General features: G+C 46.5%; 1 protein-coding gene across 1 annotated transcript in view; it reads left to right on the top strand.

The window, feature by feature from the left end:
• The window catches only part of BICDL1 (BICD family like cargo adaptor 1), a 131098-nt gene that overhangs the window by 30348 nt on the left and 84841 nt on the right, over positions 1 to 15909 (top strand). Inside the window, exon 3 of the mRNA XM_038762753.1 lies at positions 9066 to 9281. Coding sequence (XP_038618681.1) covers positions 9066 to 9281 — 216 coding nt within the window. The remainder of the gene's footprint in view (positions 1 to 9065; positions 9282 to 15909) is intronic.

The following is a 15909-nucleotide window of genomic DNA, read 5'->3' as shown; positions in this document are numbered from 1 at the left end:
TTCCCTCTTTGTCCCCTCTTACCTCACCTCTCTGATTTCCTTCTCCAAACCAGCCCGCGTACTTTGCTCCGCTAACGCCAACCTAGTCAGTGTACCTCGATGTCGCCCGTCTCTCCGCCAACCCTTCACCCTCATCGTGGCTCAGTGGCAAAAGCCCGGGCTTTGGAGTCAGAAGTCATGGGTTCAAATCCCGGCTCCGCCACGAGGCAGCTGTGGGACTTCGGGCAGGTCGCTTGACTTCTCTGTGCCTCAGTTCCTTCGTCTGTAAAATGGGGAGGAAGACTGTGAGCCCCCTGTGGGACAACCTGATGGCCTTGTAACCTCCCCGGCGCTTAGAACAGTGCTTTGCACATAGTAAGCGCTTGATAAATGGCATTTTATTATTATTATTGTTACTACAGTGTGTGCAGACCACTGTACTAAGCACCTCTAGACTGTAAACCTGTTGTGGGCAGGGAACGTCCCCACCAACTTTGTGGGATTGTCCTCTCCCTGATGCTTAGCGCAGTGCTGTGCTCCAACCTCGTCTATCTCACTGTTTACCCCCTTTCCCACGCCCTCCACCTAGTCTGGAACTCCCTCCCTGTCCATATAATAATAATAATGATAGCATTTATTAAGCGCTTACTATGTGTGCTCCTGTCCATATAATAATAATAATAATGATAGCATTTACTAAGCGCTTACTGTGTGCGCTCCTGTCCATATAATAATAATAATAATGATAGCATTTACTAAGCGCTTACTGTGTGCGCTCCTGTCCATATAATAATAATAATAATGATAGCATTTATTAAGCGTTTACTGTGTGCGCTCCTGTCCATATAATAATAATAATAATGATAGCATTTACTAAGCGCTTACTGTGTGCGCTCCTGTCCATATAATAATAGTAATAATGATAGCATTTATTAAGTGCTTACTGTGTGCACTGGGAGGGTTACAAGGTGATCAGGTTGTCCCGGGGGGGCTCCCAGTCTTCATCCCCATTTTACAGATGAGGGAACTGAGGCCCAGAGAATAATAATAATAATGGCATTTATTAAGTGCTTACTGTGTGCAAAGCACTGTTCTAAGCGCTGGGGAGGTTACAAGGTGATCAGGTTGTCCCACGGGGGGCTCCCAGTCTTCATCCCTATTTACAGATGAGAGAACTGAGGCCCGGAGAATAATAATTATAATGGCATTTATTAAGCGCTTACTATGTGCAAAGCACTGTTCTAAGCGCTGGGGAGGTTACAAGGTGATCAGGTTGTCCCACAGGGGGCTCCCAGTCTTCATCCCCATTTTACAGATGAGGGAACTGAGGCCTAGAGAACAATAATAATAATAATAATAATAATGGCATTTATTAAGCGCTTACTATGTGCAAAGCACTGTTCTAAGCGCTGGGGAGTTACAAGGTGATCAGGTTGTCCCACGGGGGGCTCCCAGTCTTCATCCCCATTTTACAGATGAGAGAACTGAGGCCCAGAGAATAATAATAATAATAATAATAATGGCATTTATTAAGCGCTTACTATGTGCAAAGCACTGTTCTAAGCGCTGGGGAGGTTACAAGGTGATCAGGTTGTCCCACAGGGGGCTCCCAATCTTCATCCCCATTTTACAGATGAGGGAACTGAGGCCCAGAGAATAATGATAATAATGGCATTTATTAAGTGCTTACTATGTGCAAAGCACTGTGCTAAGCGCTGGGGAGGTTACAAGGTGCTCAGGTTGTCCCAGGGGGGCTCCCAGTCTTCATCCCCATTTTACAGATGAAGGAATTGAGGCCCAGAGAATAATAATAATAATAATAATGGCATTTATTAAGCACTTACTATGTGCAAAGCACTGTTCTAAGCGCTGGGGAGGTTACAAGGTGATCACATTGTCTCGGGGGGGGCGCTCCCAGTCTTCATCCCCATTTTACAGATGAGGGAACTGAGGCCCAGAGAATAATAATAATAATGGCATTTATTTAGCACTTACTATGTGCAAAGCACTGTTCTAAGCGCTGGGAAGGTTACAGGGTGATCAGGTTGTCCCACGGGGGGCTCCCAGTCCTCCCCCCCATTTTCCAGATGAGAGAACTGAGGTCCAGAGGAGTGAAGCGACTTGCCCATAGGCACGCAGCTGGCAATTGGCAGAGCCGGGATTTGAACCCCTGACCTCGGACTCCAAAGCCCTGGCACTTTCCACTGAGCCACCACCCTCCCCACCGTCAAAGGCTTATTAAGGTCACGTCTCCTCCAAGAGGCCTTCCCTGATTAAGCCTTTTCCCTGACTCCCTTTCCCTTCTGCCTCATCTGTGCACTTGGATCTGTGACCTTTGGGGAATTGTAACTGAGCAGCGTGGCTCAATGGAAAGAGCCCGGCCTTTGGAGTCAGAGGTCATGGGTTCATATCCCAGCTCTGCCAGTTGTCAGCTGTGTGACTTTGGGCAAGTCACTTCACTTCTCCGGGCCTCAGTGACCTCATCTGTAAAATGGGGATGAAGACTGTGAGCCCCACGTGGGACAACCTGATCACCTTGTATCACCTTCCAGCGCTTAGAACAGTGCTTTGCACATAGTAAGCGCTTAATAAATGCCATTAAAAAAAAAAAAAAATTGGGCAGTCCTCAAAAATCTTCAGTGGCTGCCTGTCAACCTAGGCATCAGGCAGAAACTCCTCATCCTCGGCTTCCAGGCTGTCCATCCCCTCGCCCCCTCCTACCTCACCTCCCTTCTCTCCTTCTCCATCGCAGCCCGCACCCTCCGCTCCTCTGCCGCCGCTCACCTCCTCACCGGGCCTCGTTCTCTCCCGTCCCGCCGTCGACCCCCGGCCCACGTCCTCCCCCAGCCCGGAATGCCCTCCCTCCGCACATCAATCAATCAATCAATCGTATTTATTGAGCGCTTACTGTGTGCAGGGCACTGGACTAAGAGCTTGGGAAGTCCAAGTTGGCAACATCTAGAGACAGTCCCTACCCAACAGTGGGCTCACAGTCTAGAAGGGGGAGACAGAGAACAAAACCAAACATAGTAACAAATAAAATAAATAGAATAGATATGTACAAGTAAAATAAATAAATAGAGTAATAAATATGTACAAACATATATACAGGTGCTGTGGGGAAGGGAAGGAGGTAAGATGGGGGGGATGAAGAGGGGGACGAGGGGGAGAGGAAGGAAGGGGCTCAGTGTGGGAAGGCCTCCTGGAGGAGGTGAGCTCTCAGTAGGGCCTTGAAGGGAGGAAGAGAGCTAGCTTGGCGGATGGGCAGAGGGAGGGCATTCCGGGCCCGGGGGAGGACGTGGGCCGGGGGTCGATGGCGGGACAGGCGAGAACGAGGCCTAACGGTGAGGAGATGAGCGGCGGAGGAGCGGAGGGTGCGGGCTAGGCTGGACAAGGACAGAAGGGAGGGGAGGTAGGAGGGGGCGAGGGGATGGACAGCCTGGAAGCCCAGGGTGAGGAGTTTCTGCCTGATGCGCAGATTGATTGGTAGCCACTGGAAAGAGCCCAGGCTTTGGAGTCAGAGGTCATGGGTTCAAATCCAGGCTTCGCCACATGTCTGCTGTGTGACCTTGGGCAAGTCACTTAACTTTTCTGAGCCTTGGTTACCTCATCTGTAAAATAGGGAGTAAGAGTGTGAGCCCCCCCCCGGACATCCTGATCACCTTGTATCCCCCCCAGCGCTTAGAACAGTGCTTTGCACATAGTAAGCGTTTAATAAATTCCATCATTATTATTATTATTACTGAGAGCTCACCTCCTCCAAGAGGCCTTCCCACACTGAGCCCCCTTTTTCCTCTCCTCCTCCCCATCCCCCCCACCCTACCTCCTTCCCCTCCCCACAGCATCTTATATATATTTGTACAAATTTATCACTCTATTTTACTTGTACATATTTATTATTCTATTTATTTTGTTAATGATGTGCATTTAGCTTTAATTCTATCTATTCTGATGACTTGACACCTGTCCACATGTTTTGTTTTGAAGTCTGTCTCCCCCTTCTAGACTGTGAGCCCCTTGTTGGGTAGGGACTATCCCGTCTGGACTACTGCACCAGCCTTCTCTCTGATCTCCCATCCTCGTGTCTCTCGCCACTTCAATCCATACTTCATGCTGCTGCCCGGATTATCTTTGTCCAGAAACGCTCTGGGCATATTACTCCCCTCCTCAAAAATCTCCAGTGGCTACCAATCAATCTGCGCATCAGGCAGAAACTCCTCACCCTGGGCTTCCAGGCTGTCCATCCCCTGGCCCCCTCCTACCTCATCTCCCTTCTGTCCTTGTCCAGCCCAGCCCGCACCCTCCGCTCCTCCACCGCTAATCTCCTCACTGTACCTCGTTCTCGCCTGTCCCGCCGTCAGCCCCCGGCCCACGTCATCCCCCGGGCCTGGAATGCCCCCAATCCCTCTGCCCACCCGCCAAGCTCGCTCTCTTCCTCCCTTCAAGGCCCTGCTGAGAGCTCACCTCCTCCAGGAGGCCTTCCCAGACTGAGCCCCTTCCCTGCTGTCCCCCTCGTCCCCCTCTCCATCCCCCCATCTTACCTCCTTCCCTTCCCTACAGCACCTGTATATATGTATATATGGTTGTACATATTTATTACTCTGTTTATTTATTTATTTATTTTACTTGTACATTTCTATCCTATTTATTTTATTTTGTTGGTATGTTTGGTTCTGTTCTCTGTCTCCCCCTTTTAGACTGTGAGCCCACTGTTGGGTAGGGACTGTCTCTGTGTGTTGCCAATTTGTACTTCCCAAGCGCTTAGTACAGTGCTCTGCACATAGTAAGCGCTCAATAAATACGATTGATTGATTGATAGGGACCGTCTCTATATGTCGCCAACTTGTCCTTCCCAAGTGCTTAGTACAGTGCTCTGCGCACAGTGAGCGCTCAATAAATACGATTGAATGAATGAATTGAGACTCACCTGTCCCTCAGCCCCCCAAAATTACATACGGATCTGTGATCTATTATAAATTATTTCTATTCATGTCGGTTTCCCCTGTGGGCAGGGAACTCACCAAAGCAGGTAGCACTCTGCTCTGCACACAGTAAGCTGTCAGTAAATACCATGCCAACTTGTACTTCCCAAGCGCTTAGTACAGTGCTCTGCACACAGTAAGCGCTCAATAAATATGATTGATGATGATGATGATTGATTTCTCAGGGACTTTTGTCTGCTAAAACTCAGGGTCTGGTTGGCTTCAGGATTTTTTTGGCCTTAGTCACGGAGGGTTAGAAGAGCACTTACTGGGGCTAGCATCAGTAGTCCTTGGGCAAGTCACTTCACTTGTCTGTGCCTCAGTTACCTCATCTGTAAAATGGGGTTTGACTGTGAGCCCCCAGTGGGACAACCTGATCGCCTTGTAACCTCCCCAGTGCTTAGAACAGTGCTTTGCACATAGTAAGCGCTTAATCAATGCCATTATTATTATTATTATTATTACTGGAGAAGCAGCGTGGCTTAGTGGGAAGGGCCTGGGAGTAAGATGACCTGGGTTCTAATCCAGCCTCTGCCGCTTGTCTGCAATGTGACCTTGGGCAAATCCCTTAACTTCTTGTGCCTCACTTCCAGAATGAGGATTCAATACCCGTTCTCCCTCCTAATTAGACTGTGATCCCCATATGGAACCTGATTATTTCGTAGCTACCTCAGGGCTTCGTACAGTGCTTGACGCATAGTAAGCGCTTAACAAATATTACTATTGTTACTATCTGTTGTGTGCAGAGCGCTGGTAAGAAATGGGAGAATGCAGTAGAATTAGTAGACATGGTTCCTGCTTTCAAGGAGCTTACAAAACAGCAGGGGAAGCAAACCTTGAGAGAGAAGAAGGGGATATACTTGTTAGTGCTTAAATTGTAGGGTGAGTTGATTTATGTACAGAAGTAATTTGAGTGGTTGTGAGTACCCAAGTGGTGTAGAAATCTGCCTCGGAAGTGGGAAGAAAACCCACAGATCCAATCTGTCACCAAATCTCTGAAATCCACCCTCTTTCCTCTGCATCCAAACCGCAACCAAGATGAACTAAGCACTTACCACATCCCGCCTTGACAAATGCATCAGCCTCCTCAGCGACCTCCCTGCCTCTTATGTCTTCGCCGCTCCAGTGTCTCCTTCTCTCTGCTGCCTAGATCACTTTTCTAAAAATAATTCAGTCCTCACCTCCCTGCAACTTCTCAAGAACCTTTCAGGGGTTGCCCGTCCACCTCCGCGTCAAACAGAAACTCCTTACCGTCGGCTTTAAAGCGCTCAAGCAGGTCTCCTTTTCTTACCTCCTACTACAGCTCAGCCTGCACACTCCGCTCCTCTTCCAACCTACTCACCGTATTTTTATCTCATCTATCTCGCCATCAACCTCTTGCCCTCATCCTCCTACTGGCTTGGAACTCCCTCCCTCTTCTTATATGACAGACTACCACTCTCTCCTCCTTCATAGCCTTACCAAAAAATCAAATCACCTCCAAGAGGCCTCCCTCAGCTAAGCCCTCCTTTCCCCTACTTACTCTATACCCTTTAAACACTCAATATTCATCCCACCCTCAACCCACTTCCCATATCCATAATTTTAATTTTAATCTATAATTGTAATGCATATCCATTTATTTTATTGTCTGTCTTCCCCTGTTTAGACTATAAGCCCCTTAAAGTCAGGGAATGTGTCTACGAACTCAGTGCCAAATGCTTAGTTCAGTGCTCTGCATGTAGTAACTCTTTAGTAAGTAGCGCTGATCGATGGATCGATTGTGACATCTGAGTAGAAGCTTGAAAGCCAAACTGCCGGTGAGCGGAAAGTCTTTATTATAACTGTGTATTGGGCCCAGGATTCAAGTTAAGTGGCAGGCTGTTATGTTCTGTTTCCGACTCAGGAAAAGATAAGTTAATAATAATATTGATAATTACGGGTATCTGTTAAGCACTTACTGTGTGCCAAGCACTGTACTTAGTGCTGGAGTAGATACAAAATAATCAAGTCCCACATCAGGGGTGGGGGGGTCACCGGTTATCGAATCTCCATTTTGCAGATGAGGGAACTGAGGCACGGAGAAGTGAAGTGATTCGCCCCAGGTCACACAGCAAACAAGTAGCAGAGGTGGGAGGTATCAGATCCTGCAGTATATTTTGTTAGTATGTTTGGTTTTGTTCTGTGTCTCCCCCTTTTAGACTGTGAGCCCACTGTTGGGTAGGGACTGTCTCTATATGTTGCCAATTTGTGCTTCCCGAGCGCTTAGTACAGTGCTCTGCACATAGTAAGCGCTCAATAAATACGATTGATTGATTGATTGATTGATTGATAAAGCCTTGTTCTGTAAATGCCCCAACCAGAGGCACAAGGTAGACAGTGGATCTCAAATTCCCTGCGGAATTTGAGTTAACGTGTGAAAGAGTGGGTATGTGGGATAGCAATTTGATAATGTTGCCACCAAGATCAATATACACTTTCGAAGAATTCCTGATCTTGAATGGTCCTAAATGGTTAACACATTTATTAAAATTAATTAATTTAGTAATAGTAACACTATTACTCTATGTATTTATTATTACTCTATTATTACTCTATTTATTTTACTTGTACATATCTATTCTATTTATTTTATTTTGTTTGTATGTTTGGTTTTGTTCTCTGTCTCCCCCTTCTAGACTGTGAGCCCACTGTTGGGTAGGGACTGTCTCTATGCGTTGCTAACTTGTACTTCCCAAGCACTTAGTACAGTGCTCTGCACACAGTAAGTGCTCGATTTATTGATTTACTTAGTTTACAATTGAGACGTTAACATGGCACGACAACCACTGCAAAGAATCATGGAATGTTAGATGAAATCAATCATTTCTGCAAATACATTTGGAATGGAGCCGCCTAATTTTTTCTCAGTGCTATAAACTCCAAACTGTAACAGTGTTTTGCAACAGGACATTAGATTAGATCCCCTTCTAGACTGTGAGCCCGTTGTTGGGTAGGGACCGTCTCTGTATGTTGCCAACTTGTACTTCCCAAGCGCCTAGTACAGTGCTCTGCACACAGTAAGCGCTCAATAAATACGATTGAATGAATTAGAAACTGGTCCCCGCTACTTCCAGTTAGAGGACTGAAAGAGATACGATAAAATTGGAAGAATAAAGTCCCTGGAGAATGTAAGCTTTTAAAGGGCAGGGATCATGTCTTACCAACTCCATCATATTCTGCTCTGCCCAATAAATACCATAAATAATACTCATTCCATTGTATTTATTGAGCGCTTACTGTGTGCAGAGCACTGTACTAAGCGCTTACCATATCATCGTACCATAAACCGCGTGGCTTAATGGGCCTGGGAGTTAGAAGGACCTATTCACGGCTCCTCCACGTGTCTGCTGTGTGACCTTGGGCGAGTCCCTTCACTTCTCTGGACCTCAGTTCCCTCATCTGTAAAATGGGGATGAAGAGCGTGAGCCCCATGTGGGACAGGGACTGTGTCCGTCCTCATTAACTTGTATCTACCCCAGCGCTTAGAGCAGTGTTTGGCACATAGTAAGTGCTTAGCAAGTACTATGATGATTATTATTAATATTATTATACCATGGATTGAATCAGGTGAAGATTGAAGATGATGATCGAAGATTCAATCAGATTGAAGCAGCAGGGGCTTAATGGAAAGAGCCAGGGCTTGGAAGTTAGAGGTCAATCAATCAATCAATCATATTTATTGAGCGCTTACTGTGTGCAGAGCACTGTACTAAGCGCTTGGAAAGTACAAGTTGGCAACATATAGAGACGGTCCCGACCCAACAGTGGGCTCACAGTCTAGACGTCTAGGTCATGGGTTCTAATCCCGGCTCCGCCACTTATCAGCTGTGTGACTGGGCAAGTCACTTAACTTCTCTGTGCCTCAGTTACCTCGTCTGTAAAATGGGGATTAAGACTGTGAGCCCCATGTGGGACAACCTGAGGACCTTGTATCTATTCCAGTGCTCAGAACAGTGCTTGACACATAGTAAGCGCTTAACAAACATCATCATTATTTATTATTATTATTATTATTATTATTATTATTTTGTGCAGCCCTGTTGGCGGTCCGGGTTTTTTTAATCCGCCTCTCCTTTCTCCTAGCACCTCGAACAGGAGAAACACGAGTTGAGGCGACGTTACGAAAACCGGGAAGGCGAATGGGAAGGTAGAGTGTCGGAGCTGGAAAGCGACGTGAAGCAGTTACAGGACGAACTGGAGAAGCAGCAGATTCACCTCCGGGAAGCCGATCGAGAAAAAACGCGGGCCGTCCAAGAACTCTCGGAACAAAACCAAAGACTCCTGGATCAGCTCAGCCGGGTGAGTCACAAGGAGCCAAACTAAGCCGGTGGGTGGAATTATGAAAGCCGAACCATGAGCCGTTACGGTAAAGTCTGAAACGTGTGGTGGGCTGCCTTCTGGAACTGAACTGCCTTTGGCTATTTACACAGATGAGTTATAATAATAATAATGGCATTTGTTAAGCGCTTACTCTGTGCAAAGCACTGTTCTAAGCGCTGGGGAGGGGAAACAAGGTAATGCGGTTGTCCCGTGTGGGGCTCACAGTCTTCATCCCCATTTTACAGATGCGGTAACTGAGGCTCAAGAGAAGTTAAGTGACTTACCCAAGGTCACACAGCAGGCATGTGGCGGAGCTGGGATTCGAACCTATGATCTCTGACTCCAAAGCCCGGGCTTTTTCCACTGAGCCATGCTGCTTCTCCTTCCCCCGCCAAAATTTATTAAATTTATTGGCCAAAATTTCTTTAATATGTACAGTGCGCATGTTAAAAGATGGTGTCATGGAGCTGAAGGGCCTAGTTGGGAGGGCGACGCAGTGTCATTCGGAATAGACCGTTCTTCGCTGCTGGGAATATTTGCTCATGTTTTCATGATGTCTGCCTATATATATACCTGTATATATGTTTGTACATATTTATTACTCTATTTATTTATTTATTTATTTATTTATTTATTTTGCTTGTACATATCTATTCTATTTATTTTATTTTGTTAGTATGTTTGGTTTTGTCTCCCCCTTTTAGACTGTGAGCCCACTGTTGGGTAGGGACTGTCTCTATATGTTGCCAATTTGTACTTCCCAAGCGCTTAGTACAGTGCTCTGCACACAGTAAGTGCTCAATAAATACAATTGATGATGATGATGATATACGGGAACGCATACACTGAGTCTGCCAGAATATATATATATATATGTCTATACGAATATATATTCTGGCAGACTCAGCGTATGTGTTCCCAGCTACCTTCTTCATCTTGTTTTCCTCCTTTCCACACTGCTCCCATCGGAAACCTCCTTTCTTCTGGGTTGCCGTGTGTTGTCATGGAAATGTTACTGTACTGGTTAACAAGGCTAGGACTGCAGAGTCACTGCATGGAAAGAGACCGAAGCCTGGAGAATGAGGAAATTGGATTTAAACCCAGTCCTTTTCAGAAATGCAGGCGTCGGGTTAATGTTGCTGATCCCCAAATTCCCCTAATTGGAAAACCAAGGCCCTGTTTTTTGACCTCAGCCCACCTAGGTATTGCGAACCATATGTCTTCCAGCTATTTATTTTCAAAAAGAAAAGGGCTTCCACTCCAGATGCCCCTGTTAGCCCCTTCCTTCCTCTCCCCCTCATCCCCCTCTCCATCCCCCCCATCTTACCTCCTTCCCTTCCCCACAGCACCTGTATATATGGATATATGTTGGTACATATTTTTTTTCTCTATTTATTTATTTATTTAATTTATTTGTACATATCTATTCTATTTATTTTATTTTGTTAGTATGTTTGGTTTTGTTCTCTGTCTCCCCCTTTTAGACTGTGAGCCCACTGTTGGGTAGGGACTGTCTCTATATGTTGCCAATTTGTACTTCCCAAGCGCTTAGTACAGTGCCCTGCACATAGTAAGCACTCAATAAATACGATTGATGATGATGATGTTGAAATCCAGCCTATACCTGGGAGAGGTGGCTGACTCAGTGGATCACCCCTTCTTCATTTTTTTATACTACTTGTTAATAATAATAATAAGGATGGCATTTATTAAGCGCTTACTATGTGCAAAGCACTGTTCAAAGCACTGGGGAGGTTACAAGGTGATCAGGTTGTCCCACGGGGGCTCACTGTCTTAATCCCCATTTTACAGTTGAGGTAACTGAGGCACAGAGAATTGAAGCGACTTGCCCAAAGTCACACAGCTGACAATTGGGGGAGCCAGGATTTGAACCCATGACCTCTGACTCCAATCAATCAATCAATCAATCAATCAATCGTATTTATTGAGTGCTTACTATGTGCAGAGCACTGTACTAAGCGCTTGGGAAGTACAAGTTGGCAACATATAGAGACAAAACCAAACATACTAACAAAATAAAATAAATAGAATAGATATGTACAAGTAAAATAAATAAATAAATAAATAGAGTAATAAATATGTACAAACATATATACAGTATACATATATACTCCAAAGCCCGGGCTCTTTCCACTGAGCCACACTGCTTCAAAGCGCTTACTATGTGCCAGCTACTGTACTAAGTGCTGCTGTAGATACAAGGTGATCAGGTTGGACACAGTCCCTGCCCCACATGGGGTTCACGGTCTCAATCCCCATTTTACGGATGAGGGAACTGAGGTACAGAGAAGTGTAGTGACTTGCCCAAGGTCACACAGCAGACAAGTAGGGGAGCCGGGACTAGAACCCAGGTCCTCAGACCCCCAGGCCCTTGTTTTTTTCTCCTGGGCCATGCTCCTTCTCTGGACGGATCTTTGGAGCTCAGATAGATTTCATCAGACTTGTAGAGAGGGTAGCTCAATGCGGGGGGCTCCAATCCTGGTCTTTTCCCGTGACTTATCTGTATTCCACCTTCTCCCGTCGGAATCATGGAAACGGGGAGACCAGCTGGACCCCCGGGAGAGGATACACAAAAGATGGTCCTTGAGAAAAAAAAATCCTAAATACGCAATTGTAATAATAATATGTCAGGCACTATACTAAGCGCTGGGGTGGAGACAAGCAAATCGGATGGGACCATAGTCCCTGTCGTGTGTGGGGCTCACAGCCTCAATCCCCATTTTACAGATGAGGTCACTGAGGCACAGAGTGATTTGCCCAAGGTCACAAAGTGTTATCGACAAGTAGGGTGTAAAGTAGGTTAATCAGTGTAAATCTGCCTAATCAGTGTAAATCTGCCGCAGGGTTCTTGAACCCAGGGTGGTGATGCAGATAGGAAAAATGACTCGGAGACATGAGTTCAGATAGAGCAGCAAAGAAGGAAAGTGGCTACCTGCCCGTTCACCTCCCGGGAGAGGTACGAGTGACAAACAGGCCTGATCCCAATATCACTGTGTCTTTTATTGAGTTACAGCAACATGGGAATGGGGCATTTGGGAATTTCAGGAATTGGGACCGGCAGGATGTTGCAGATTATCTTTGTTCTCCGTTCCCACGCCTTGCATAGATAGGTAATTGGGATGTAAATTCTTGTGCCCTATGGCCTTGCATAAATAGGTAATAGGGATGTAAATTCTCTTCGGATGGGTGTTACTTGTTGATGGCCTTGAAGGCATCTTTTACAGACTTGTTCTCTCAGCCTGCAGAAATGGAGGCTTACTGTCAGCATATACAAAATGGAGTCAGTCATGTCAAGTCCGCTGTGGACAACACAAAGCAGACAAGTGGCAGAGCCAGGATTAGAACCTATAATCACTGTGCCAACAGGAAGAGACGGGAGCGGGGGACACGTTCTTGGTGGGAAGCATCATGGCCTAGTGGATAGAACACAGACCTGGGTCAGAAGGACATGGGTTCTAATTCTGGCTCTGCCACTTGTCTGCTGTGTGGCCTTGGGCAAGTCACTTCACTTCTCTGGGCCTCAATTACCTCATCTGGAAAATGGGGATGAAGACCGTGAGCCCCACATGGGACAACCTGATCACCTTGTATCCCCCCAGGGCTTAGAACAGAGCCTGACACATAGTTCCTACTTAATAAGTGCCATTAAAAAAAAGAAAAGGAACCAAGCAGAAAATCTTCCCTGCAGCAGGGAGAGATTTCAGGCCGTGCCCAGACTTGTGTGGAAATTCAGGCTCAATTAACGCTCTGGTGTGGTTTGGTGGGGTGGCTTGGGGGGTTCCCGGTGAGGAGGAAAAGATGAAAACTGGGTAATGCGGTTTCTCTTCTCAGCATTCCTTGGAGTACTTCTCTGGGAACTGGAAGGCAGGACCTGGGTTCTAATCCTGCTCCGCCACTTGTCTGTTGCGCGACCTTGGGCAACTCACTTCCACTTCTCTGGGCCTCAGTTACTTCAGCCGTAAAATGGGAGTTAAGATGGTGAGCCCCTTGTGGGACGTAGACTGTGTCCAATCTGATTAGGTTGTATCTATCCCAGAGCTTAGCACAATGCCTGACACATAATAGGTGCTTAACAAATACCATTTTAAAAAAAAGAGCTCCCAAAAGAGATAGGGGAGAGGGAATGGTCTTTGCTGGTTGCAACCAGAAGCCGGTGGTATGCTCGCAGCCGATCGTTTTGTTTTCTAATGTCACCGCTAAAATCATTCAGTCAGTGGTTTCTGTTGAGCGCTTACTATGTGCAGAGCACTTAGAAGACAACAGAGTTGGTAGACACCTTCCCTGCCCGCAGAAGTCAGAGATTAGATTGGGAAGGGAGGGATAAAAATTAAGTGCCTCTCAACGTGGTCAGTTCCCCCAGAGAGATCAGAGAGAGGGAAGCAGTGTGCTGTAGTGGCTAGAGCCTGGGTTCTGGGTTAGAAGGACCTGGGTTCTAATCCTGGCTTGGCCACTTCTCTGCTATATGAACTTGGGCCAGTCACTTAACTTCTCTGGGCCTCAGTTTCCTCATCTCACCATCAATCGTATTTATTGAGCGCTTACTATGTGCAGAGCACTGTACTAAGCGCTTGGGAAGTCCAAATTGGCAACATATAGAGACAGTCCCTACCCAGCAGTGGGCTCACAGTCTAAAAGGGGGAGACAGAGAACAAAACCAAACATACTAATAAAATAGAACAGATATGTACAAGTAAAATAAATAAATAAATAGAGTAAAAAAATATGTACAAACATATATACATATATACAGGTGCTGTGGGGAAGGGAAGGAGGTAAGATGGGGGGATCTGTCAAATGAAGATTAAAACTGTGAGCCTCTTGTGTCCAACCTGGTTGGCTTGCATCTACCCCAGTGCTTAGTACAGTGGCTGGCACGTAGTAAGCGCTTAATGAGTTCCGTTCAAAATGAAAGGTTCAGCTATCCGCCCCCTTCCTTACCTGTGTGTTCCTTAAGGGTGGGGATCTTAGCTCTTTCCCCTGTGTACTTTCCCATGTGTACACAGAATAAGCCCTCAATAAATAGCATCCATTCATTTAATCGTATTTATTGAGCGCTTACTGAGTGCAGAGCACTGTACTAAGCGCTTGGGAAGTCCAAGTTGGCAACATATAGAGACGGTCCCTACCCAACAGTGGGCTCACAGTCTAGAAGGGAGAGACAGAGAATAAAACAAAACATAAAAAATCACAGATTGAGGCCCGAGAATACCTCAGTATAAATTTGGAGAATACTAGGATCTTTGCACGACAAATCTCGGTCCTCCCGAGATGTAGCATCCAACTGGGACGGAAGCAGCATGGCCTAGTGGATGGAGCCCGGGCCTGACAGTCAGAAGGAACTGGGTTCTAATCCCGGCTCCGCCACGTGTCTGCCGTGTGACCTTGGGCAAGTCACTTAACTTCTCTGGGCCTCAGTTTCCTCATCTGTCAAATGAAGATTAAAACTGTGAGTCCCTTGTGTCCAACCTGGTTAGCTTGCATCTACCCCAGTGCTTAGTACGGTGCCTGGCACGTAGTAAACGCTTAATGAGTTCCATGAAAAATGAAAGGTTCATCTGCCCCCTTCCTTACCTGTGAGTTCCTTGAGGGTGGGGATCTTAGCTCTTTCCTCTGTGTACTTTCCCATGTGTACACAGAATAAGCCCTCAATAAATACCATTCATTCATTTAATTGTGTTTATTGAGCGCTTACTGTGTGCAGAGCACTGTACTAAGCGCTTGGGAAGTCCAAGTTGGCAACATATAGAGACAGTCCCTACCCAACAGTGGGCTCACAGTCTAGAAGGGGGAGACAGAGAACAAAACATATTAACAGAATAAAATAAATAGAATGAATATGTACAAGTAAAATAAATAAATCCGTACAAACATATATACATATATACAGGTGCTGTGGGGAGGGGAAGGAGGTAGGGCGGGGGGGATGGAGGGGGGAGAGGAAGGAGGGGGCTCAGTCTGGGAAGGCCTCCTGGAGGAGGTGAGCTCTCAGTAGGGCCTTGAAGCGTTTTCCACAAACGCATTGACTTCACAGCCAGTCGGGTAGCATGATGTTATTTTTTTTCCTCCTTAGACTCTCCCTGTGGAGTGACGGAAAGGTTAAGTGACTTTCTCAAGGGCAAGCCGTGAGGCAGCGACTTAGCCGAGTCAGTCTCCGGGGAGAGGGCTGAGGCGACTGAGTCTCCGGGCCTTGGGTGATCCCTCCCGGGAGGCGCGGAACGCAATTCCCAAAATAGAAAAGCACACCGATGGCTGTGGGGAGCTTAGAGGAGGGATTTGTTAGGACAGCACTTCACCTTGGCCTTCCCACACTGATTTTGTTTTGTTAATATGTTTGGTTTTGTTGTCTGTCTCCCCCTTCCAGACTGTGAACCCGCTGTTGGGTAGGGACTGTCTCTAGATGTTGCCAACTTGTACTTCCCAAGCGCTTAGTACAGTGCTCTGCACACAGTAAGCACCAATAAATGCGATTGATTGATTGATTGATTTAGACTGTGAGCCCACTGTTGGGTAGGGACCGTCTCTATATGTTGCCAACTTGTACTTCCCAAGCGCTTAGTACAGTGCTGTGCACACAGTAAGCGCTCAA

This window comes from Tachyglossus aculeatus, chromosome 21 (assembly GCF_015852505.1).
Source record: "Tachyglossus aculeatus isolate mTacAcu1 chromosome 21, mTacAcu1.pri, whole genome shotgun sequence".
NCBI classification, from domain to species: domain Eukaryota; kingdom Metazoa; phylum Chordata; class Mammalia; order Monotremata; family Tachyglossidae; genus Tachyglossus; species Tachyglossus aculeatus.
The sequence above is the reverse complement of the archived record's forward strand: the minus strand, read 5'-3'. Positions and strand labels throughout refer to the sequence as shown.